General features: G+C 44.0%; 2 protein-coding genes across 10 annotated transcripts in view; one reads left to right on the top strand and one right to left on the bottom strand.

Annotated features, from left to right (window-relative positions):
• Positions 1 to 20,467, bottom strand: part of BBS12 (Bardet-Biedl syndrome 12) — a 32,586-nt gene extending 12,119 nt beyond the window's left edge. Inside the window, exons 1-3 of one of the 8 annotated variants that reach the window (XR_010360660.1) lie at positions 12,365 to 12,483; positions 7,391 to 7,824; positions 7,061 to 7,108 (exon numbers count right to left, since the gene is read on the bottom strand). Coding sequence is in view for 3 of the 8 variants with exons in the window: in XM_064416421.1 (XP_064272491.1) it covers positions 10,481 to 12,626; positions 13,848 to 13,858 (2,157 nt within the window). In the remaining 5 variants the exon portion in view is untranslated. Of the gene's footprint in view, positions 1 to 7,060; positions 7,109 to 7,390; positions 8,716 to 9,084; positions 12,627 to 13,847; positions 14,042 to 14,431; positions 14,539 to 19,061 lie in introns of those variants that run through there. The other 7 variants (XR_010360659.1, XM_064416423.1, XR_010360661.1 and 4 more) reach the window with 7 other exon arrangements.
• LOC135298638 (centrin-2) lies at positions 14,084 to 18,447 on the top strand. 2 transcript variants are annotated; one of them, XM_064416436.1, is made up of 5 exons: positions 14,084 to 14,214; positions 15,452 to 15,607; positions 16,510 to 16,638; positions 16,738 to 16,875; positions 17,110 to 18,447. In XM_064416436.1, the coding sequence occupies exons 1-5, from the start codon at positions 14,212 to 14,214 to the stop codon at positions 17,197 to 17,199; spliced, it is 516 nt and encodes a 171-aa protein (XP_064272506.1). In that variant the 5' UTR covers positions 14,084 to 14,211; the 3' UTR covers positions 17,200 to 18,447. The 2 variants fall into 2 exon arrangements, with proteins under 2 accessions (XP_064272506.1, XP_064272507.1); XM_064416437.1 differs by lacking the exon at positions 14,084 to 14,214 and adding an exon at positions 14,847 to 14,861.
• Positions 20,468 to 25,391: the final 4,924 nt, after the last annotated feature.

The raw sequence follows: 25,391 nt of genomic DNA, 5'->3' as shown, positions 1-25,391 counted from the left end.
ATTATATATACTAGGTAGAGAATTTTTCTTTTTGTTTAAATTAGGAAGGTTCCAAAAACTGTATTGTGTTTGATGTACTCTTTTATGCCTGACAGGTCAAACCATTTTCTTGCAGCTACTTTCAACTTTCCTGAGGAAAAAAAAATGTTTATTTAGTCTCAGGATTAATCTGATCTTCATGGAGAAATTTTTCTGGAGATTTTTGTTTCATTACAGTTATCTTCAGTTCTTAGGAATACTTCTGGTTTCAATGGAGAGGAAACCATCTATTTAACAGACAGATCTAACCTCTAAAACTGAGGGTAACACTTTTCTGGGAAAGGCAGGGCATGCCTAGAAAAAAAGAGTCTTGTTTAAATGACAAAATTGTTCAGCAATAATTTTAAATATTGTGTCATCATCCATTTCATTTATTTACAGGATTCTTCTACTGGCTTTTCTTTTTCCAGGACTAAAGTTTCCATTTGTTCCTCTTGCAAATACAGCAGTAAATGATAACATAAGTTGTCATTACAAATACTTAGATGATTTTGCTGAAAACATTTTAACCTCAAGTGTGCCCCAAGAGCCATCAGATCCAGTCTGACTAAAGCCAGAAAAATGTTCCTTTAGATAAAAGCAAGAAATAAGAACATATTGGAGAGTGTGTCCTAGTTAAGTGTAAAATGATTATGTCTCAACATAAAATGGCCCTTTCTTTCAATGAATCCAGTTGCTATGAGCTGAATAAGCCATCTCCTGGAACAAGAGGCACGTTTCTATATGCCATGAACACAGAATGTCATTACCTGCCTTTATGTCAGAGCTCTAAAAAACACAGCAAGCTCCACACTTGCTTTGAATCCTCCTGAACTCAGTCTCTTGAGTGAAACATGGATTTGAGCAATGCCCCATGAGGTGCTCCCTCCAAAAAACCCCACCTGTGGAGGGCATGCAGACTCCCCAGACCTTGCAGTTTGCAGGAGGATAGGTGGTAATTTCTAGAACTGAGATTAATAACATCCTCTACCACAAAGAAAGAAGCAGAATTCATTTTTATTTTCAATGTGGAATTTGTTTTAGAGATGTTCAATTTGTAATTATATCATGCTGGCTGAATGCTTGTGTTGTGGCACTCTTCCCAGGGATCCTTGTGGATGCAGCTTTGAACAATTTCTTTCTGTTTCACAGATGGTTTGTATTTGCCTTTTGCTTTATTTATTATTTTTTTAAGAACACTAATTGCAAGATTTAAAAATTAAAACAAAGAGCAATAACGACAATGGAACAGTTTTAGGCTTCAGGTGGTAACTTGTCTCCAAACTTTCTTGTGGAACTGAGCTGCTTCAGATTACTCCAAAGGCTGCAACATAACACTGATCTCCAATTATGGTTTGAAATTTCAGCAATATGTAATTAATGCCCTCAGAATTATGTCTGAGCAGGTCACACAGTTCTCACAGGTATCCCTATTATCAACTGCAGCCAACCTCTGCTAATCAACTCATGAAAAAAACCAAAGCAAACAGCAACAAAAAATGGATTTGTGATATTCTCCAGGCAGATTTTCCAGACTCCAGATAACAGCAGGAAGGGGGTCCCAGCCACAGCTGCTGCTGTGCCCCAGGGAAGCCTCCAGGGTGGCTCTCCCTTCGTGCCCTTCATTCCCAGTGATATTTCTTTGATGGGACTGCTAAGTCCTGATTGATTGCAGCAAATCACAAGCAGCCCTAGTTCTCCTCAGAAGCAAACACTGGGCTCTTGATCCCAAATATTCCGTATTTGAGGATGTTGTGGAGCTTGGCTTTAAGCCCCTCACTTTCCTGCCAATTTCAAATGTGATTCAAATCTCAGTTAATTTTCTCATCTGTTACAGTCATTCTCACAGGACTTTGTTAGAAGCAGAATACAGAGGGGATTGTAAGAAAATTAATTGGGAGAATTTCTAGAGCTGGCACTTCCAGAAGGATTTAAGAGGCCAAATCAGATGATGAGGCCATCATCTTAATATTAATCCCTTCCTTCCACGCACATTTTTTACCCCTATGAAGAATTCTCTCTTGCCTAGACTGTAAATACAAAAAGCTACTCACGCAGGGACAACCTCCACTGCAGAGGATGTGCTGTTTGACTGCTCTGTCATTGATGAACAGGAAATTACCAGCTAATAAAAGATGGTGACACAGCAAAACAATCCAAGAATAAATCCTAGACCACTTGTGGCTCCTTCCCAGTAAGTTAAATTTCAGTGGAATTTTCACTGCTGTTCTCATCTGACCACAAAGAGAAAGTCAGGCCGTAATCAGCAGCGATTTTAAGGCAAATAAAAAGAAGTAAATAAATGCCACAAGGAATCCTTCTCAGGCTGCTGGCAACAGCACAGCTACAAAATTAGCCTCTGCTTGGGACACTCAAACAGATGGGTGTCACCCAGGTGGAACAGATGACACATTAAACAACAGACAGTCTCTCACTCCATCATATTTGACCCCAAAATGACAAAGCTCGTATTTAAGGAACAAATTACCCTGATCTGTTAGGCATATTATTCTAAGTCATCCATGTGCATTTAGAAACCCAGGTACAGAACAGATTGTGTGATGCAAGGGCTTTATCTTCACTGAATTAACCTACAGGCATTACAGAAAGATAAGCCTGTAGCTGAGCTTCCTACACAAAACAAAACCTTTTTGCCCTGTCTGCAAAGCAGGTATTTTGTTGTAAAAATACCAAGAGGAGGGAAGATCACAGTTAGCTCCATTCCAAACAAAAGCACAAATCTGTACACTGCACTTTATTTGTCCATTGTAAGATTTGCTGTACAGCACAGACAGGCCCCAGAGGATAAGGGATATTTTAAACACAGCTGGATCAGGTTCATCAGGTAGAACTGAATTCGAGCCCTGTGGAATTCCTGAGATGTCGAGCCAGGTAACCCTCAATAGCTAGAGATGATTGGTGGCTTTACAGCTTGAATATTTCAAAGAGAATGTTTTCCATCAATATCACAAGAGGGAAACAAGCAAGACCAAAATAATGTCTCACAGCTTTTATTTTGGGTATGAATCAACTGGTCTAAAGGAAATACTACCTTCTTTGACTGGGAGCGTGGAAGAGTTCAGGGATACAGTATGTATTTTTAAAGGAAAACCTAATACACATGTTTGGAAAGGAAAAGGACAAGACTTAAGCTGCTGGCAGTATTTGCAGACATCCCCAGACATTTTGAATGGAGGTATTCTTCTGGGGGTTTTCACCTTGTCTGAAGGTTTTGTACTTGTTCCAGGTCTTACACTGTTTATTATATTTTATAAAGTCAAGTTATTCTTTCCTACTGCACTGCTAACTAGAACATTACTCTTGCTAATTTTGGGGACTCAAAAGCAAACAGACCAGGGGAAGAGGCAGACAGATGAAAGCACAATTCTAAAAAGCATTTTAAGTTTCCACTTAAAAAAATAAACCACAACCAAAACAACCCCAACTAAACCAAAGAGGAGAAGGAAGGACTTTCCTCTAACCTGCAGCAATAAAGTCTGTCAATTTTTCGCTTGCAATATTAAAACCATTGCTACAAATCTGCCTGACCCAGCACTGCACCAGCAATACAGAAAATGTGACAAAGAGCAACTTCCAACACTTTTGTCAGACCAAGACAAACAGACACTCAACCCTGGAGATGAATATTAAAGCCACAAATAAAGAGATGGCTTGCAAAGGAAACAATGGCAGATTATGGGGAATTATTTCAAAAAGATGTTAAAAAGAATTAGTGAAACTCCAACCCCTCACACAAATACTGTGGTCTCACTTCATTTCCCAGGCATTTGAAAAGACAACATTCCTTCCATCCTGCCAGCTCGGACGTAGAGGAACTGTTCTGCTCCTCTGAGTTTGCACTGTGTGTTGTAGGACTACTCAGAGCTCTGCTTGGCACATTATAACTGCTGGGGTTTAATCTTCACCCTGCATTCCAAAACAGAGCTACTGTGTTCATTGTCAAAGTCTACTATTACTCTCCAAGAGCTACTCTGATATTATCCCTATGGAGTTCAGACTTGTGAGAATTGTGTATGGCAAGTGAGAAGGCTTTTAGAGAAATTCCATCAGCTTCATCAGCTTTGCAAATCAAGGAAATTTCTTTTGAGGTGAAGAAACTGTATCTTTGATGACATCAAACATTCATTCATTCCTAAGCAATTCTGACTCCTGATCATTATCCAAGGCCTCCTTTTGTTACATACCATATGGACAGAGTAAAGAGTTTCTTCTCTACAGAGTTTGCGGTTTTAAGATAAGAAACAGATGGACAGACCTGGATATGCCTGTTTACAAAGCTGACTGTTCTTCCTGAGTGACATTCCCTGCAGGAGGCATCCCTTCACCTAGGGATGAGCTGGGCTTCTAAACCTCATCAAATTCTTCTGTGGATAGCATGGCTCAACCTATTGCATCTCTGAAGGAAATGTTCTCCATGTCAGCCCTAACCAATGGTTATTGCTTCCAGAGCTTATTAGACATTCATCTGAGAGAGTGGCTTTTAATGAAGGTTCCACTCCTCATCATTTGCAGTCTTCAGTTTTGCATTTCCTCCTACTAAGAAATATCCAAAAGCCACCCTTTGCCAGAATTTTGAAGAAGGACAATCATGTTTTTGCAAAATTCAGTTTGTCAGGGACTGATCCCCAAAACCACGGAAATTTCACTGATGTTTTTAATGAGAAAGGGACTGGTCCCTGTATTAATTATTAATTCAGGACCCAAGTGTGATTTCTGCTTCCCCTCCAATCTCCTGAGAATAACATATCTGGGAAATTTCATCTTGTCACACACACACATCAGCAAAACCATCTGGGAATTCCCATTCAAGGTGAGCAAACACAGTTAATTCAAACACAGTTAATTCAAGCAGGACCTCGTGGCACAGACAAAACTCTTTTAAATCAGCTCCTGTATTTTTGGAAGGCCTTTCTTCAGCACTTTAATAAGTCTGTTCAATAATGAGATGTGCACAAACAAGAGACACTGGATATCCTCCAGCTTCTCCTGGCCTTGAAACTTCTCTCCTCTTCCACAGTTTTACTGGCCTTATGAATGGCTGTGAGAGGAATCTGGGAAGCTGGAGGTCCTCCTCAAGCTCTGCTGGGAAACAGTCCCAAGTATCCAGCACTGGAGCTGAGATGGGAAAGCAGTTCCCAAATTAGCCACAGTAATTCTGTGTACAGCAATGACTGCTCTGACATTTGGCAATTCTCAGTGCTTTTTTACAGCACTGCTCTTGTGTTTGAGATGTCAATTACAAGCCTGAATAATTGCACAGCCAGGGTCACAATAAATGCCCATTTTTCAAGTTAACTGCCTGGTACTTCAGATAAACAAAGAGAGATTTGGGCTTCAGCTCCAGAAAAGCTCCCTTACTGCCACTGACATCTGAGTTTCCTGGCTTCTGGCAGCCATAAGCAACACTGTCCCAGCTGAACAGCTCCAGAAAGCACCACAATTTGGGTGGGATGGTTGGGGGGGTTATTTAAACAGTGCTCACATAAACCAAGAGATGAAGGGCAGTGAGAGGTACTGAGCAATGATTGCCCCTTACCGTGAGCAAGGAATACTCAGGGAGCTGGAATAATGTTATATTTGCAGGGCTTTGCCAGTTAATTAACCTGATCTAATCAATATTATCTGTATTGCTGCAGATGTACCAGTTAATTTTCATCAGTGTAGGGAATCAAAGACATACTGATATGGAATTACCCATGCGGAATTGTGCTCACTTCCCCTAAAACTGGTACAGGCGTGTCTTGGAGCTGTGACTCACAGGTAGAACTGCAAATGCAGGGCCCAGCAGATGGAATACAGGAATTAATACCCCAAACAAGACACAATTTCTTTCAGTTTACTGGAGGGATCCTTTTCTACAAGGCTCTTTTGAAAAAAAAAAAAAAACAAAACAATTACTGATAATAGGTAGCCATTCTAACAAAGGAGGTTTTTGGATGGTTTTCTTTGACATAAACAGGAGGTGAATCAGTTCAGAGTTGTATGACTATGTTGTAAATTAATGCTGCTGATTGAGAAAGTGCTCTGCTCTAGAATGTGTGAATATATGTATATATATAAATAAAATTTATTTTATACAACTCCTGTGGGGCGATTCTGGCTCTCCAGTCCTAACGAATAAAGTTTTTGTTGTTTGGTTTTGTTTTGTTTTTAAGTGTAGTCAGTGAAAGCAGTGACTCAAATCATACCTTGGAAATAAGTAAGTTCACCAACTGTGTTATTTTTAGTCATCCCTCCAAATCTGCAATGCTGGTTAAATATTTGGTCTCACAACACAGTGGACAACAGTTGTGAATAGCACCAAACCCCATTCTACTGATTTCAGCTGGAATAAAACACAGTCAAGGCAAATCTTCCCATTACTTCTAAATCAAAACTGCATGCTATCTTTGCTACTCCTGCAATAATGAAAAAATAATCCTATTGTTTGGAGTAGCACTTGCTCCCCAAGGAAAGAATTCCTTTTGAACTAAACAGTTTTTTGTTTTGAATCTCTGCTAGGCAGGGAAACCAAATACAGCCCTTGGTTTCTCTCCTGTCTCATGAGCTCTTTCACCATCTGTGCATGATCATGGCCCAGCCTTTCCTTCCAGCCTCTGAGAAAGACTCCTCCCAAACACCATGGGAACACATGGCTGCTGGGAACTCCAGGTTCGATTGCATGTGACATGAAGCCACTCCACAGGGGTCATCCAGAGCCTGATGCAGAAGGAGAAACTGGGGAATACTCTCTCCTTCCATTCTTCATCTCTGCCCCAAACTGCCCTTGTCCCTATAATTTTCAGGGATGCAGTGCAACAAGCTGAATCCCAGTACTCACAGCAAACCAGCATCGAAATCAGCAGAAGCACAACTGTGGGTGCCTTTCAAAAATCTACAGAAATGGGTATTATGAGCAGAATAAACATGTAGGAAGCCAAAACACACAGAGGGGTGTGTTCTTTTTTTCCTCCCACTATTCAGTATCAACCCCAGTCTCTGGTTTGTGCATGCACCTGAGCTGTTCTCCCTCTTCTCTCACCTGGGCTGGAATCATTCCTGTGGACATTAGTTCTTGGAGCAACATTATCTGTAAAGAAAAAGCCCTTTAAGACTGTGGATCTATTCATGCTTGGTTAGAAAAAAGGTCTTGGTCCTGCAGCTTTGCAATAAATGGTTAATTAATGCAATGATGCTGGTGGCAGATGGAGAAATTAAATTTGTAGTTTTTTGATTTTTCCAAATTATGTTATACAAACTATGCTGTGACTGTGCTGGTGTGGAATTATCTCAAAAGGATTGCTGATCTACAGAGAGAGGGGGATAAAACTGGGTAAAACAAATCTTCAGGCTTATAATGGGTCTCTGTTACCTCCAGAAGTGCCTGTTGTTCACAGCAGTCCTGGCAATTCAGCTGGTTCCAGAACAGCAAGTCCATCCTTGAAGCAGCAGCTCAGCCTCATTTGAGTTTGGCATTTTCATGGAACGGGGAGTTTACACAGGAGTTTTATAGAGATTGCACACAAAAAGATACAAAAAAAACCCAAACAGTTACAAGACATTTCATTCACTTGATACCTGGTGATGTTGGTTGAGCTCCTGTAGATGTTGGTTATGGGAAGCCAAGGTGCTTTGCATGGAAGAAGGTCAGTTCTTCCCCTTCTTCAGAATGATTTTTTGCTGGCAGTGTGACTGATGGGATAACTCAGGCATGCCAGTCGCCTCATCCTTGTGAGCAGAGCTAAAAATCTCTTGTCACTCCATAACTTTTCTCCTAGATTCTACTGTCCTCTCCAACTCTCTCTTCTAAAAAAAAGGAAAATGTTCTCCTAATTTCTCCATCAGCCCTGGTCTAGGGTATCTAAGGGAGTTCAGTACAAACAAACAGTCTAACAGTTTTCTCCTCACCTTCCCACAGTCGCTGCTTTGCCTGCCTGGGGAGCACTGTAGGCACACACAGTCTCCTACATTTCCCAGCTCACATTTCCAGCACACCTGGCAGCAGACAAAGTCTCAGGTGCCTCCTGACAGCCACTGATCACTGGGCAGAATTTGCAGGTGGCTGTGTCCTCCAGGCTGGCTCAGCTTGGGACAAGAGTTGCTATGAATTAGGAGACCTCTACTACATTTCAGGAAATCCTCAATGTGCAGAGGCCTAACATTTTGTTTTATAGAGAGAAATATCAAATACAATGCCATCAGCCCCAAACAGAAGGTGGAGTGAGATGAGAATGACAATACTGGGATGCAATGCAGAAACCAGGCACCTGACTGGGACTCGGTTCCAGCGGGGAGCAAGATGTGCCAACTCCTGAAATCTCAGCCATTTCCCAATTTCCCAAGCACATCACATGTGAAAGCTTAGCTCTGCCATCACACCATGCTCTACACAAACAGCCTTTGTGTCCAGAGGAGGAGCCTCTGCCTGGCAGGAGCTGGAATTGCCTGTGGCAGATGTTGAAATCATTTCTGTGCCGAGCGCCATGGCACACAGGCCCAGGATCTCCACTCCATGGTGCAGAGAGCTTTAGGAGATCTGAGGCTGAGGGAGCCACACCAGTATGCTGTATTCCAAATTGCAGGAGAGGATGCCTTGAGGAGAGCTTGCATGGTAATCTTCTGTGCATATCAGACAGAATTTTAAGTAACCCAGGATACAGGATGTACCTAGTTTATAAATGGTTCCATTTCGTTGGCCTGTAGAAAAACAGGCATTAATTAATCCAAATGTAACATCTGACAGCTTTTTTGAAAACCTCTTGTCCTGGTTTGGCATCACAACATTTAAATATATCATTATGTGCTTTTCAAAAGCCTGATTGGAAAAATTACATCATTTTGGACTTTCTCAACATTTGGTGCGTCAGCTCCCAGTGTCTAAGAGTCTCATAAATAGATGTTGGACCACCTCAATACAATTCCTGTCTGCAGATTTTCCATAACACGCTTCACTCTATTATTCAAATAAAGTCCAAGTGGATCTTTCCCTGGGAACAGGGGTTATGCAATGCTCAGCACAGGAGGCTCAAGAAAAACAGTGTAAAGCCAAACATGAGCTGCAAACGCTTGCAGAGCAGCAGAGTCTGTTTATATTTATTTATATGTTGTGTTTCCATTTCATTCTCACTTAACAGCCCCCAGCTCCTTTGGTCTCTTTTGATCTACCAGACTCTTTCTCACAGCTTGGTACATCAAGAGTGCAGCCCAGCAGCTACACATTAAATTGCCAACCTTTTAATAATGAAAATAGTAATTGTAGGATGATCAAAACTGTAATCTAATGAGATCCTTATGCTGTTTGGAACTACTGTTCCAAATTAAAATTATAAGCCCCTACAGTATGTTGCCAAAATCCATCAAATTCTGGGATCTGACAGAAAACCAGAATATTTTAGTTTCAGGTCAGAGATGTAACATGATTTTAATACAGATACCCCAAATAAGTATCTAAACCTTATTTGTGGATGAATTTCATTATCTGTGCTGCCAGCCATGAGCATTTTGATGAGAAAGTTCTTGAATGCAAGGATCCTCTTTAGCATCACCATTTCCATTCGTTTTCCATTCTATTTTCACCAGACTGGTGAGACATTTCACTTTCAGTGTGACTCAGAATGCCAAGTTCAGAAAAAAAATATCTCCATAGTTACACACCTCTCTCTTGCAATGAAATGCCAGCTCTCCAGTGCCCAGCTTTCAAACTGCCAGTGCTGTAACACAGCAAAAATGCCGTGCCTCAGTCACCAGGAGAGATTCATTCCCAGTTGTTAGCCAGCGCCTAAAACTTACAGCAACATTTTCCTCTCTGCAGGGACAGCTGAAAGACCCCATGGAAATTATCTAAAAATCCAGTTGGCAATGTAAAAGAAAATTTTGTGTAGAGATGCATCCAGTCTGTAATACCAAAAGGAAGGATTCAGCCTGAATTGGTCAAAACCAGGGAAATTCCAGAGGGTCTACACCAGAAAATCAGAGATGTATGTACCACATAAATATGCAAGAATAGAATCTATTCTTTCAACCTCTCAGTGTAAAATGTAACACTCACATTATTTCAAGTTTAACTCTTCTGTTTGCAATATACAGAAATTAAGAACAAGGTATTAATTAAGAAATAATTACAGAATATTCTTTCATTTAACACAAGTACAGCAATGTAATGTAAGAGATCTCCACCTTTCTTCAGAAGACATTAGGGGGCATCCATACAGGCAATACCATTAGCTAGAAATGCATGACCTGGGTTAGAGATAAACCCACAATGGTTTTTTGTTTGTTATTTAATTCTCATTCCTAGAAATAAGAAATCACCTTGTGACTGTCTCTCATTCTGACTTCTGCTGTTACATTCTAAAGTCACAATCACATCTCACTGATTGCTTTATAAAGACATGTAGATTGCACCCAGGCTTCTCCCAGGGACTTACAAATTTGATTCATGGACTTACAAATCCTCAAAATCCTACAAAAACATAAATTCGCTTGACAAAGGTGAGTTCAGGATCTGATTCCCTCTGGGGCCTGTGATAATTTCGGCATCAGTTTGAAGCACCAGCAGCACCAGGTCCAGAGCTCTCCTCCACGCCTCTGTCTTGGCTGCAACGTTATCACAAACCTTTAAATCTGTGACCTGGTCAGGGAAGGGCTCACAGCCACTCCTGAGCACTCCACCTCTCCTAAACTCTTCCAAAATGTAAGCTGAGGGAGAGCCACAAGCCGCTGCTTTCTGGAGGTGATGATCCACGGATGCACCTGCTTCCAGCTCCGAGCTGGCCTTTGCAGTGTTACACAGGAGCACGGAGAGGTACCGCTTCCAGCCGCTGGCCAGTGCCTGGAGCACGATGGATTTATACTCTGCCAGCCAGGGAATGGGAAGTTCTCTCACAGCTCTGTCGCTTCCCGGTCGCCCGGGCTGCTCTGCGAGCGCCTGGATGTGACTGAGGCACAAGAGCTCCACTGCACCGCCCCCAGGGAAAACCTTCCCGTCCTTTAGAGCGTGATGGAGTCGATAGAGCAAAGCCCAGAACTGGTCCTCGAGGAGCTGCGCCTTGGAGGGCAGGGCGGTGGTGAGCACGGCCGTGAGCAGGGCGATGCCCCCCGCGCTGATCCGCGCCGGCAGCAGCTCAGCCAGATCCACGGCGCGCCCATCGCTGCTCTCCCACAGCTCCGCCCGGGCCCCGCTCCCGACGGAGGAAGCGTTCAGCTGGCTCAGGTACGTCACCGCCTGGGCACCAGTGGCTGCCCCGAAGGCACGCAGCACATCCCGAGCCACACAGCCAATTGCCAATATCCTGCCGGCGATGCACCTTTCCATGAAGTTTTTGCACACGTTTCCCTTGACCAAAACCAGGTTTACTTCAAAGCTCATCAGAATATCCGACATTCTGCTTAGCCACACATCTCCTGCCCTGCCTCCCTGTGGACTGGGACGCTCCAAAATGGTCCTTACGTTAGGTGGTCTGTTAAAACCTAAGTGTCGGTACTCCTCCGCGAGGTCACCGTCCACCAGCAGAACCCGGAGGGGTTTGTCGGCAAAGTGTTTGATGAGTGTGGCTTGCTCCGGTGACACCAATGTGACAAAGCCTGGGGAGACACAGGAATAGCTCTCGGGCAGCCCCAGCACACAGCACGTCACAATCTCTGCGATATTAACCTGGGCAGAGCCGCTGCGCTCTGCTCTCTCTTGCTGATAAGCAGCAATGCTTTGTAGCAGCTTCACGCTGGTCTGGTTTCCGTGGCTCAGAGCCACTGCCAGGTGTCCTAAACCACAAGATCCACACGGATCTGCTGATGGTCCTGAAAGGTGTCCCTGAACGTGACCGTGCTGACTCGCAGAAGGGCTTTTCCCTAGAGTGCTGAAGTGCCTGCTGTGGGTTAACTTCCGTGCGAGGCAGCTGGAAGCAGTAACACCACTTCCAGACAGCGCAGATGAACTTCTGTCACCCACTGCCTTGACAACAGACGCCACTGAACCAATGCCAGCCGAGGGTGAAACCAGGAGCTTGTTAAAATTACAATCATCTCCTTGATGGGAACAAGAATTTATTGGAATTACCAGCTCTGTTGCAGAATGATCTCTCTGAAAACACAGCAAATTCCAAGGATTTGTAAGACCATCACGTCCAGCTTGGCCAGTTTTGCTTTCAAAAGCCTTTGGCCTATCTCTTCTAGAACACAGCTCTTTCTTTACATGGTCTATTGGCATTTGAAGACACTGGACTCTCTCACAGCACGAGTCCAACCCCTCAGACATCACAGACACTATAGCTGGAACAGGAACGTTCTGCTGGAGGCACTCCAGCACAGCACTGCTCCACGCTCCAACCAGGAACAACAGGGTACTCACCCCCGTCTTAAACTCCTTGTTCTGAGCCTGAATGGTTTCGTTAAGAAGCTGTCCAGCAGCACTTGTCAAATCCAAACTTTCCATCAGCCTAACAGCAGAACAAATCAATGTGCTCTGGTTGGTGATGTCATCCACAATGAATTTATGTGATTTCATTGGCCCCAGGAATGTTCTCCCAGTGGATGCTAAGGCTGAGAGCTGCTGGAGTCCAGTGTGTCTCCTGGCATTCACATCCCTGAAAGCCATGGGCAGTGGGCAGCATCTGTGAACAGATGACAAATTACTGCCCCATCCTCACAGCACACCAGAGCACAAATCACCAAAAAAATAATTTATCAGTCTACCCCTGAGCACGGCTTTCTTCCACATAAAGCTTTCCTCCTGTGCGCTTATTACGAGCAATCAATGGGCAGAGTGCTGAAATGGGGCACTGTTAGAACACCACGGAATTGTTTCTGGCTGGCTGATAGTAAGGAGCTGTTAATTCCCACGGTTCCTTACACTCCCGGCAGTAGAGGCTGAACTGCCACCTCCTCCTGCCCTGATGTCTGGAATTTCAGTTATTTGCCTTACTTAGGGCAAAAGTTCATTAGAGCAGAGTGGACAAATTACACGCCAAACTCAAGAGCTCTGTGCGGCTCCTTCCTGGTAACAACAGTCATGCCATGCTGAATTCAACCTTCAACTCTGGAAAAACATATTTTTCTCCAAATCCTGTTTAGATGCCACTTTTTCATAACTTACAAACTGCAGAGATTTAAAGTTCTGATCGACTATTCCTTCTTAACACAGCAAAAAGGAATCTATCCCTCAAAATCTCTTCCATGCCATGGTCCCGTGGCAGAAGACATGGATTAAAATAAAGCTCCCTTTTTGAATAATGAAGTATACACATGAAGAATTGAGAACCCTGAGTCCTGTACCTCTTATGCTCAGATTCAAATCACAGAATGGTCTGGGTGGGAAGGGACCTTAAAGACCATCCAGTTTCAAGCCCCCCGCCACGGGCAGGATCATCTTCCACCAGACCAGGTTGCTCAGAGCCACATCCAACCTGGCCTTGGCCACTTCCAGGGATGGGGCATCCACAGCTTCTCTGGGCAACCCGTTCCAGTCCATCATCCCCCTCACAATAAAGATTTTCTTCCTAATATCCAATCCAAATCGACTATCTGTCAGTCTGAACCCATCTCCCCTTGTCCCATCACTATATGCCCTTGCAAACAGTCCTGCCCCGTCTAAGTTCCCTTCAGGTACCGGAATTTATTCACATCATTTATCCCAGCTCCCTAAAGGCCCCTTTGCGTAGCTACTGCAAATCCAAAAAGCGCTTTTATTTTTCTTTTTTTTTTTTTTTCTTTTTCCCATCCCACCCAGCGAAAGTCCACTTGAATATTATGTCGTAGTACTGCTAGGGAGAGGAAGCGCGTCCCGGCCCGCCTGCTCCACACGGCCGGGGGGAAGCCGCCCGCAGCGGACACACCGGAACTGCATTGGCGGCGGCCTGGCCGCTTCCTGCGGCCCGGAGGGTGCCCGGCGGGCCGGCGCGGGTGTCTCACCGGAGGGGCCGCGCTCCCGGCGCTTCCCCGGACGCGGAGTTGCCTGGACACGGCCGCCGCTCCCTCAGGCTCCCCGCGGGCCGGCCCGCCCTCGCGCTCCCTCAGCTGTCCCTCACGGGCACGCCGCGCTGTGATTGGCCGGCGCCGCGAGGGGGGGGCGGCTCCCCGCGCTCGTTCCGCCCGCTCATTGGCCGGCTGGGCGGCGCGTGCCGGTTGCGCGCGGCGGTGCGGAGCTCCCGTCCCGGCCCGGCCCGTCCGGTGCCAGCCCGGAGCGGCATTCCCGGCCGGATGGTGAGCGCGCCCTCCCCGCCGCGGGCTCCCTTCCCACCGCCGCCTCCCCCGAGCCCCTCCGCCCCCTCCCGCCCACACCGTGCCTTGTGCAAACCCCCTTGAGGTTCCACCCCTGCCCAGGCCGTCGCCGCTGCCCGGTTGCCTCGCACAGCGCACCCCACTCCAGCGGGAAAAAACACGCCCGGAAAAAACCACCGGGATTCGCGAAATACGTCACCTGCTCTCGGCGTGCCTGGTTCTTCTTGGCACGGCTCACAGAGCTCCGCATCGCTCGGGCCCCCGCAGCGTTGTCGGAATGGCAGCGGCCAGGCCCAGAGGTGGAACCTGAAAGGGATTTGCACAAGTCGGATGTGAAATAAATGGAGCAATAAGTCTCCGTGGCCAGGAAAAGGTCTCGTGTGTCTTCTTCCCAGAGCAGCATATCAAGAGTAAAAGTCTGATACGTGTGCTAATAGCAGAGGGAGGTCAGGGGTGAGCCAGGCAAATGGCTTTGCAGTCCAACCTGGGAGGGACAAATCACGTTGGAACACGAAATTTCATTAACAGATAGAAGAAAATGGAATATTCTGTGTTAGAAGAGAGATCCCAGCCCTAAAACGTTAACATTTCAGCAGAGGCAAATCAAATCACTGGTCAGCAGTAACTAGGTAACAAATTCCTTGTGCTTGTTTTATTTACTTCTATAAAGCCGGGCCTCTTGGAGCTGGGGGTGGCAGCGACTGCCTTTCCTCCACCATTCTGTGGTTCAAGGCTGCAGGACGAAAATCTGTCTGCTGCCGATTTAAAACCAAAACTATACCTGAGGAAGGTGTTTTCCCCTGCTTTATGGACGGGGTGGAAGACACCCTATACTGCACTGGCTTACACCAGAGGCAGGGAAGGTCTTGGAAGTGTCCTGGATAATGATGCACCGGCTCAGCACAAGCAGATTAGTTCTCCTTATGAGACAGATTGTGTGCTGATCTCACTGCTCCCACTGGTTTTTTTTGCCATTGTTCCTTGAATTGATAATATTTCAGTTTAAAACAGAAAACAGGAGGCCCAAATCCTCATTCCCCGGGAACAAAATTTGGTTTTTTCTATCTACAGTAACCTAAGGAAATTAACATAGAGACTCAGTGTCTACCACTTGCAGCAAGGAATGTCTCTCACCTGCTGTCATTTATGATTAAGTGTATTTGAAATTCTCCCAGGAAGGTGCTGTTTCTTATCTGTTCTCTCCCTTCACTTTCTGAAGGCATCCAACTATAGAAAACCTGGCTTAGGTACAGCCCAGAGGAAGAAAAGTGGCTTGAAACCTGAACTTACAGAAGAGCAAAAGCAGGAGATCAGAGAAGCTTTTGATTTGTTTGACACTGACGGATCTGGAAGCATCGACATAAAAGAACTGAAGGTTTTAAAACTTTTTTTTCTTTTTCCTCTGAGGTGAAAATATCTTTGATCTCAAAATTATAGCTGCTTTTTCTGTTTGTCCAACCCTATTTTAAAACAGTTTTGGAGTACAAAGAAGAGTAATGGTTTGCTGTCATGACTGAATTTGGGGTGCACTCTGCATGTAATGCATGAAGCAGACAGGCTTCTCTCCTATGTTGCTATTTAAATCTGACAGCTTTGAATTAGAGAGCATTAGAGAAACTAAACAGTTCCAGGTTTCATGACTAAGGTGCTTGTTCCTGGGAAGTGGACTTGTGTTGTTCTGGGATGAGCAGCAGAGTATCAAATATTACTTCACCTGAGAACTAAACACAGATTGTGCACACACTCAGGAAAGTTACAACCATATTTGCATATATGTAATCCAAAAATTACCTGGTTTTTAATTTAAAAAAGAACAACACAGAGATCTGAGTTGTGTTTCAGTTACGAGTCAGGCAGTGTCTGTGCACTTGCACACATACAGTAGTACAAGGAGGAAGAGATTCTCAGTTGACTCCCTGTGATTTTATGTGTTTGATTTTTTTGTAAGCATGAACATTTTATATTTAGTTATCTCCTTTACCTATCTCCTTGATTTCTCACATACACTCTGCTCAATTTCTGCATCTGTAACCTGAAAACGTAAGTTACCTATGCCTGATACAAACTATGGATTTCCACTACCATATAGGAAAAACAACACCTTAAGAATATCAAACCTACACTATTATTGCTCAGCAAGATGAAAGAATAGGTGTTTTCATGGCAGTGAGTTGTGACTAGAGTTCTGGACAAGGAAATAAAACAGGCTTTAGCTCAGCTCTTACACCAAAATTCTGGTAGCCTCCTAACAGAATTGGTTTTGCTATTTTGGCACAGGTTGCAATGCGTGCCTTAGGCTTTGAGCCAAAGAAGGAAGAGATTAAGAAGATGATAGCAGACATTGACAAGGAAGGGAGTGGCACCATCAACTTTGAAGACTTTTTGGCCATGATGACACAAAAAATGGTAGGAATTCTTAGGAGAAATTCTTGTGGCAGCATAAGAGAAAGGAACATCTCAGTGTCAGAGGTTTTCTGATTAACATATGCTTTACTCTTGGTTTAGAGTGAAAAGGATTCAAAAGAAGAAATCCTGAAAGCTTTCAGATTATTTGATGATGATGGCACAGGAAAAATTTCATTCAAAAACTTGAAAAGGGTTGCCAAGGAGCTGGGAGAAAATTTAACAGATGAAGAACTTCAGGTAAATTCTGATGTGCCAGAGCTTTTCTAACAGGCACAGACCATTCCTGTAGCTCCTAGGGACTGGGTGGGAATTTCATCCTATACCAAAAGGGCTGAGAGATCAGAAATATGAAAAGAGTCAAATACATAGTTGTTTTCACATGATGTGCTTCTGATTTATTGTTGTTTTAATGAGTGGAATGTCTTGTGTTTAGAGTCCAGTGCCTGATCAAATGTACACTGTGTTTTGTAGGAAATGATTGATGAAGCTGATCGAGATGGAGATGGGGAAGTAAGCGAGCAAGAATTTTTGAGAATCATGAAGAAAACTAGCTTATACTAATATTTGTTGCCTTGCTATACTGCTGGTCCAAAAGATAACCTGGAAAAGGTTTAAAAACTGGGCTTGTGCCTCCTGCATGTTTTCTCCATGTGAACAAAGTCTGAAAGGGCAGATTTTTTGGTTTATTTCTCTTTTTCAACAAAAATAATTGGGGAAGGAGGCCTGCAGTACCCAAGACTGCCAAAATGAGATACTGCAGAAGTCAAAGAAGATACTGCAAGGCAGGATCCCTTCCCCTCTACCATAACAACTTCCCTGATTGCCATTTTGGATAAAAAACACTGTGTTTTACTTTTTAACTAAAAAATACTTCAGATAAGAAGATGCCCACTGCTGTTGGGAAAGGCTACTTTGCCTTTCCTAAGGCTACTGATTGAAGGGACAAGCACAGTATTTTTTATTCCTTTGAAGGTTTTTTAGGTTATCTTTTGGTATTTGTCTCCTGTTGTTTATTTCCATGAAAGACTCTAAAATTAATTGTATATTTGTCTGTATTTCTGTATGAAAAACTGTTTTCCTATGGCAAGTTGTTTTTAGATGTAATGGAAAGTAAATGTAGATTTGGTTCTTCCTGTGGAGCTGTGTGCCATCCATACATGTTCTTGTGTTTATCTGATCACCTGAAACCAGAATGAAACTTGAATGTAACCTGCTTGGGTGACCAAAGTTTATTGTTTATAACCAGGCAACACCTTGTGCCATTGTTCTTACTCCCCAGACATCACAGAGCTGCTGTTACTCCAGGATTTCAGGTACCTAAAAAGTTCAGTTCCATGCTGCAGTAGAGTAAATTTTGTCTTGCTGACAGTTACACTGCAGAGAGGATTTGCATCTGAAGTGAAAAAGTAGCTCACCATGACAGACATCTGTGGAGCTCTGCATATGTTTAAATCCACGCAGTCCAATTTTGCACATCACAGGTTTTGGGGTGTTTCTTTTAGGAGTACCTTCATTTTCTTCAGTGTTTCTTTCATATACTGTCAATGCAGGACTTATTGGAGAGCCACATTTCCCTCTGAATTCTAGAGCAGTGACACACAGCCTGCTATCTGATTATGTTGCTCTGCAGGAGGGTTTATCCTTTGTAGACCATCAGCTTCAAAACTTTCAAATCCTGTAAAGCTCCAGAGGCCTGAGAAGTCCCCCTGTTAACATGGTGGCTGTAGATGTAATCTGTAGTACTGCAAGTGTTTTAAAATGTCTTACCTTTGTATAAGTGTGAAATAAAACTGTTTTGCAAATTAAGAAGTTTTTGTGCTTATTCTCTTTTTTTTCCTTAATTATTTTAAAGTCTTAAATGGTTCACCAAGCACATTTTCACTTTCATTTATCTCTTCTTTCTAAGAGAGGAATTCTTAGGTGCAGTAGTCTGTCACGTAATTCCTCTTCCACTCTGCTGATTAAAAGTTACTAGTACTAACCACATATATTCAGAAAGGGAAATTTGAAGTTCTAGTTGATTATGGGGAATCCCAGAGCCTATTAGAGTGACTGTACTTTTTTTTCTATGTTGCCACAGGAAGAGACTGATGACTGTGGTTTACCTATGATGCATGTCACTTCTCGCTTCCTGTTCTAATCCCATTATCTGCCCTGAAGGTAGGAAAAAGCCACACAATCATCCCTGCCATATGTACTACAATGGTGAAATGTTATTTCTGGCTTGCCCATTAATCTCTGAAGTCTGGAATGTCAAGCAGTGTCTGGATGAGCACAAAACTTGCAAGTGTTAACAAGTGTCTCGAGGTGCTTTATTTTGCAAGACAGTGAAGGAAATCATCCCCTTTTCAGCCTGGCAGCTGGCTATGAACCCATCCTTTGCATCCCTCCTCTCCTTATGCTGACACCGAGTGGGTCCTTACCTGGCACCTGCAGATTCCCCTCAGCTGGCTGCAATTCAGGCATTCATTGTGTGCACCCAGCTGAGATCCTCCCTCTGCACCATCAGCAAAGCCTGGTTTTCACTCTGAGTGTTCATTCTGGGCAGACGCTGCACAGAAAGGAAAGTGGAACTGCAGTTTGTGTCTGGCAAACATCTACATTTCAAAGTGTTGGTAAGGGCAATAAACAGCTGCTTGGGAGATAATATTGCAAATGTCTTCTCATGAGATATGTTTTGAACTGAAAAAGTACCAGGCTTTTAATAAAATACAAAATAGTTCAAGAGGAAAAAATTGCTTAAAAAGTTATATTCCAAAATATGACAATTGTATGGCAATTTTAATCTCCCACGTGCAGCTTCTAACTTCTGCATCATCTCTCAGACCACAGTACAGTCCCAGAGTCCTGCCAGTCCCACACTAAGGCAAATCTTCAGCTGGCTTTAGGGAAAAAAGACCCAAGGAACTGCCAAGGAGTGCTGTGTTCTCACTTCATTAGGTGTGAGTTTATTTTCAGAGCAATGAGCACAGGATCAGCTTCTAACAGTGCAGAAGAAAAAAGGCTTCTTTTCAGGTACACCTAATCTTGGCATTTAAAAGAGGATGGGGGGGAGCAACACAGGAAACATTTGTGTACATTCACATGCCAGGAGTCTTACTAACAGAGCCCAAATAGTTCCATAAACTGATGAGGCATTTAATATTAAAATATTTAAATTGGTCATTTACAGTTTTGAAGACTCTCACATCCAGCAAACTGCCTGGTGAAGTCACACTAAGCATTTGAAACGTTCAATATTAACTCCTTGGAAACCTCCTCGCCGAGTTAAATAAATTAAATATTGCCATACTACAGCTGCTTTTAAAGGCCCCTATGATAGCATAAGTGGATTTGGAGCAGGGCACAGGGCAGCAAACTGCTCCGTCTAGAGGCTGAGATGAGCCCCTAGAGGGCATCCAGTTACTGACGTGTGAGGTGCGTGAGGCTTTGCTGCTTCTTTGCCTCCGCTGTGGCTTTCAGTGAGGAGGGAATGCAGGCACACAAACATCATCCAGACTGGGCTTGAAATACGTGGTTGAATACAGAATTATTTTCTCTGAAAGGAAGAACGCAAGGCTTCTCTCACAACCCATGTGCAAAATGCTGTAATTATTAGTCAGTTGTTCAAAGCTAAACCCCCAAACCACACTTTCTGAAACTCCCACTCTGTATCAATAATTTCAGGCACTCTCTCAGGAGAGCAGAGAACTCAACTTGCCTTTCACACAGTCCCCCCGAGTGCTCTGACCACTCTGTAGAGTTCTTTTGTCTCTTTGGGAATACTGCTATCAAATGGAACCACTTCCAGCTGAGAGACAGAGCCAGGCTCGCTGCAGGATGCTTGTGGCCCTCCCTGGGGATGTGGGAAAGCTGGAATCGTGGCCTAGCTTCGAGTCAACAGGAACAAGGATTTGACAATTAGACTCTAGTCCCCAAGGTGAGTGTGTTGACCTTTAGGGATGTGGCATAACTCCAGTGGCCTTGTGGGGACCCAAACCTATAGCTCGTGAACTCTTTGCAGCCCTGGATGCCACTAATTGCAGAACTTGAAATTGCTCAAGGCGTTTTTTTGGGGGTTTTTTTGCTTGTCTGAATTGTATTCAATACAGAAAATATTAACAAAGCAAACTGTAAAGCCTGGGCTGCAAAGGTGTAAAATTCCCATGCTCTCAAGGCCACTTTATTTCCTCTGAAATCCTCGGACTGGTTCTAGCAGTGTCATAAGTTTCACTATGAAATGAACCCCCCACATTAAATAAAGCCATAAAAACCAGGTTTCCATAGGAAGCAAATGGAACAGCTAACCTAGCACATTTCCAACATTATTTTGGACCACTCTCTACCCAAAAACATAGCTTAGTGCAATGAAACAAAACCAACATAATTCACACATCTATGCTATTGTGTGAAATTGCTTCCTAGTATTGCTCTTTCTCCTCCTCAATACAGAGAAAACAGATACATACTTTCCTCTAAATTGTTTCAGACATCGAAATGAGAAGTACTATAAAAACTCTAAACATCAAGGAAAAAGTGACCGCAAACATTGTAGATTGAAGGTATTTCAGTTAAAAAAGCAACATTTAAGCAGCTTCTAAAAACATGGTATTAGATCATCTCAGTGTAAGTTTTAAGTCTGTGCTTCTCATGTTTCCTCTTTAGAGAACTTAGGACATGATTGGCCAAGAAATCCACAGAAGCATGGCTTCCACAAATCTTTTGAATGTTTTGTTTAAATCAGTCCATAATACAGTTGTGAGGTTGAAAAGAATTGCTGCAGAATAGCTCCTTTTGGAAAGGACATAATTTTAACAAAGTTTTTAGGGTTTGTTTGGGTTTTTTTCCTATCGGGTTAACTAAATTATTGGTGAAGTTATTGATGTTAGTTGTGGAATGACAGGTACCTTTTGCAGAAGTAAAAAGAGATTTTTGCCCAGATGAAAAAAATCCATGTCAGTGAAGGTACAGTCCATCTAAAGCAGAAATCAGGCAAAACAGGTGCTAAAACTGCTACTAATTATTTTCTCTAAGCAGACTATTACCATGCTTGAGACTAGTGTTCAGTAAACATATCCCTTTACATGGCTCTTTCTCATCCTCCTCCTTAACATTAGGAACCAATAAAGTACTCATCAAAATGGCCAAGAGGTTTGAATATTATTTCTGCTTGTGCTGTGAAATATATATAAATATTTTTTGTTGAATCCTGATAAACTGGGCCACTGTCTGGCTGGGCTAAATGCTTCAGCTCATTCTGTAGAAAACAACTCTATTATTGCCAATGGCATTAAAAATAGCAATATTACAAATCCAAGAGAAAATGTGAGTTGAAAATGCTTATGTATCACAATTAAAGGAGTTTTTCAGGAAATGAAAGAGCTATTTGAAGGCGGGAGGGAAGAAACAGGTACTTTTATTCTTCCTACTATCAACCCAAGATGCAATAGATGAATTAACAGGATATTATTTATTGTGTGGGGATTTTTGTGCTGAGATTCAGAATTCTCCCGGCTCTCAAATGCCTGCAATGCTGTGACTCACTGAGTCAAGGTCTAGGATGGTGCAATCCTGACCCCCTCCTGCCAAGGGCTCAGCATCCTCTATTCCCATTGCCTGCAGCGGGACTAAAGCGGTGCTTAAGCACTTGTGCAAAACTGGGCCTTAGACAATGGAGGCTTTAGGTATGGGCTTCCTATTTCCTGCGGTGGATTTGTGTAGGTGGCCTCGTTACCAGAAATCCATACTCCTACACAGCAACTTCTGACTGTGTTTCTGCAGAAATGACTATGATGAAAGGAATGAAATATTTTGCAAATAAAAATCATCTGTTTGTTTCTCCAAACCAGTTGGGGTATCTCCTGCTGGCGATCAATTTCTTCTCTTGTGTGGCAAAATTAGGAATGGGGTGGAAAACAAAAGGATTAAGGTTTGCAAGGGCACCGTGGCTTGGGCTGCTGCACACACAGAGAAGGGAGAGCCCGTCTGAACTGTCCTCTGCCCATCGCTGGCAGCTGAGTCACTGGCCCAGCCTGCAGAGCTTCTTGCTGCTGCATTTTGCAGCCAGGAAAATCCCACATCCTCCCAGTGGGTGTAGGAAACGCAGCTACAACCTCTGGATGCATGGGCACTAAAAACAAAGGGGAGACTGTGGTGCGGGCGGTGGCTGCGGGCTCAGGGCCAGCGTGCCCGGACCTTGCCGACAGCATCCCGGGGAGCTGCGAGCAGAGCCCGGGCCAGCACTGCCTGCCCACAGCCCCACTGCTTTGCCAAGCCCCACGCTGCAAGGTGTGTGACCCACAGGGACATGCCAGGGCCACCAGCAAACGGCCTCTGCCGTCCCACTTCATCCTGTCTCCCTGCTTTTTGGCGAGGAGCGCGTCACACCTTGCCCTTCCTGGTCTTGCCCAGCCAAGGCTGTTTGCCTTCAAGCACAAGGAAGTCTCGGCTCTTGCCGGGCTGTTGTGGCCAGCACAGCCCTCATGGCTCCAGCGAGTGTCACCAGAGGTGCTGCTCTCACCTCCCACCCATCTCCATCCCAGTCTTATTCCATGATTGCAGAGCTGGGTGGATTCAGCCAGGGCAGCTTCAAATTCTGATTTTCCAGTACTGGCTGAATACTGCCAACGCTGGTTCAGATGATGGCTCTGCAAGCATCCTGCTGGGAGAGCAACCAAAGACATGGCTCACAGATCCATCTTGTTTCCTGCCATGTGTTCCCTGTGGCACTTGCCAAGCTCATGTTGAGGGTGGTGTTATTCTGAGAAGACCGCAAGCATCCTGGGTCAGGCAGCCAATGCCTGGCTCTCCAACCTAGGGCTGGGTATTGCTCTTGGGAAAGGAAACACAGGAACAGACCAGCATGGGTTTGCCCAGCTGTCTGGGCAGTTGCTCCAGACAAAAGCTCTTTTGAGAAGCTGCTCCTGTAAAGGGGACAAGAAGAGACCTGACATCCCTAAGTGTGCGCTTCCACACTGAGGTGGCAACCAGAGAGCTCTGCTGGCACTGGGAAAGGTTGCCTTAGGAAAGCAATCAAACAGCCTCAATCAGCCCCGGGCAGTACAATCCCTCCCACCCCAAATCTCCAATGGCTTATAGGCCACTTAGCTCACAACTGGCATCAGTGCCCCTGTGCTTTCTGTTTAGCCACCTGAAACTTGTCCTAGGAAGGTTAAGCAGCAAGACTGTGCAGAAAATAAAGGAGAGGAAACTTCCTCTGACATCCATTCCCTGTCACATTTGTTCCATGCCCATATTGACCAAAACACAGGAAAGGACAGGCAGGAGAAAATAGCTACATGTCAAGGGAAAAACAAACCAGCCTTTCCTAGCTCGGTCTAGGCATGCATCCATTTACCAGACCAAGTGCTTTTGGCCAGCCTGATGGGCAGGCCAGAGCCTGCCTCTGTAATCTATGCCAACAAGGGAGGAACAAGACCCCACAACTCCTCTACCATGACTCGGTAACCACTGGCATGTTTTAACCAACATTTTCTTCTGAGGAGGTATCACAGGTTGGCTCCATCATGGGCCTGGTTACACCACAGGTGCTCCCTTTACTGGGTTCAGCATTTCCCTTTTCACCCAAACTACTTTACAGTGATAATTCAGAGGTCTATCATGGCCATCTGGGACATTTCTAAATATCTACAGCTGCATTCTTGGGCTGAATTTCCTTCTACATGTTGGAGTCAGAATGAATTTACATCAAGGAATTGCATCTGAGCTGCTGCCTCATTGTCCTGGAGTTCAAAAGTTTAAGGTGGTTTTTGAATAGCACCTACAAATATCAAGGTGGCAGATTAATTACCTTTAAGACACAAAACTATTTGTTTTTAAGAGTGAAGCACTGATTCAAACTGAAGTTAGGTATTTAATGGAAAATGGAGTCTAGAACAGTAATTATTTGTGGCATTGTTGCCACCCTGAAACTTTCACAGTTCAAAAGGTGGCATAAGCCTTAGACAAAAAGAAATCATTTCACACTTATTTCAGCAGTTTCCATTGAGAGACTGGCTTGTTCAAGGCCCCATCTCTTTAAAAACATTGCATCAACCTCAGTAGATGTTACTTGATAATGCTCACTGAGTTCCTAGCAATTACCACTACTTTTTATCTGCATATGAGTTGTTTTAGGGACTATCCAGGCAGAACTGTAATAGCCCCATGCCCTAGAAAGCTTTCAGCCTCAGTAGAAGACAGACAAAACCTAAGACAGTACTGGCCAGAAATCTAGGGAATGTTAACATCTTTCCAATAATAATTTCTTAGAAAGGCAGCCTGAAGAGGACTAAAATTGGGATGCTTTGGAACCACCCAAAAATGTGCACTCTTAAATATGTGACAGGAGGGTGACAGAGCCTTGGAGCACAGGTCAGTGGGAGGTGGAAGGGAATGTACCAACAGCAAGTGAGAGACTATCACGAGGCTGAGAGTACATCACAGCTGGCCTTGGAGGAACAGGCATTTCACTTGCACCTAATCTGGCACAGACATCACAGAAATTATTTAAGCAGAGAGGTAGGCTTGGAAAATTAGCTTTGCAATGGCAGGCAAGGATTACACGAAAGCCAAGGAGAATCCTGCAGTAACAGAGATACAAGAGGAATGTTTAACTTTGTGAATAAAATCTTCACATTACTGAGTACACACATCCAGAGTTAAGCATCACCTGGATACAGAATAGTCCTAGACTGATGATGCTCTGTCCTCAGTCTAACTCCTAATAGTAAACATTAGTGCCATTTTTCCATATTTCTTTCTTAAAGATTAAA

This window comes from Passer domesticus, chromosome 4 (assembly GCF_036417665.1).
Source record: "Passer domesticus isolate bPasDom1 chromosome 4, bPasDom1.hap1, whole genome shotgun sequence".
NCBI lineage: Eukaryota > Metazoa > Chordata > Aves > Passeriformes > Passeridae > Passer > Passer domesticus.
The sequence above is the reverse complement of the archived record's forward strand: the minus strand, read 5'-3'. Positions and strand labels throughout refer to the sequence as shown.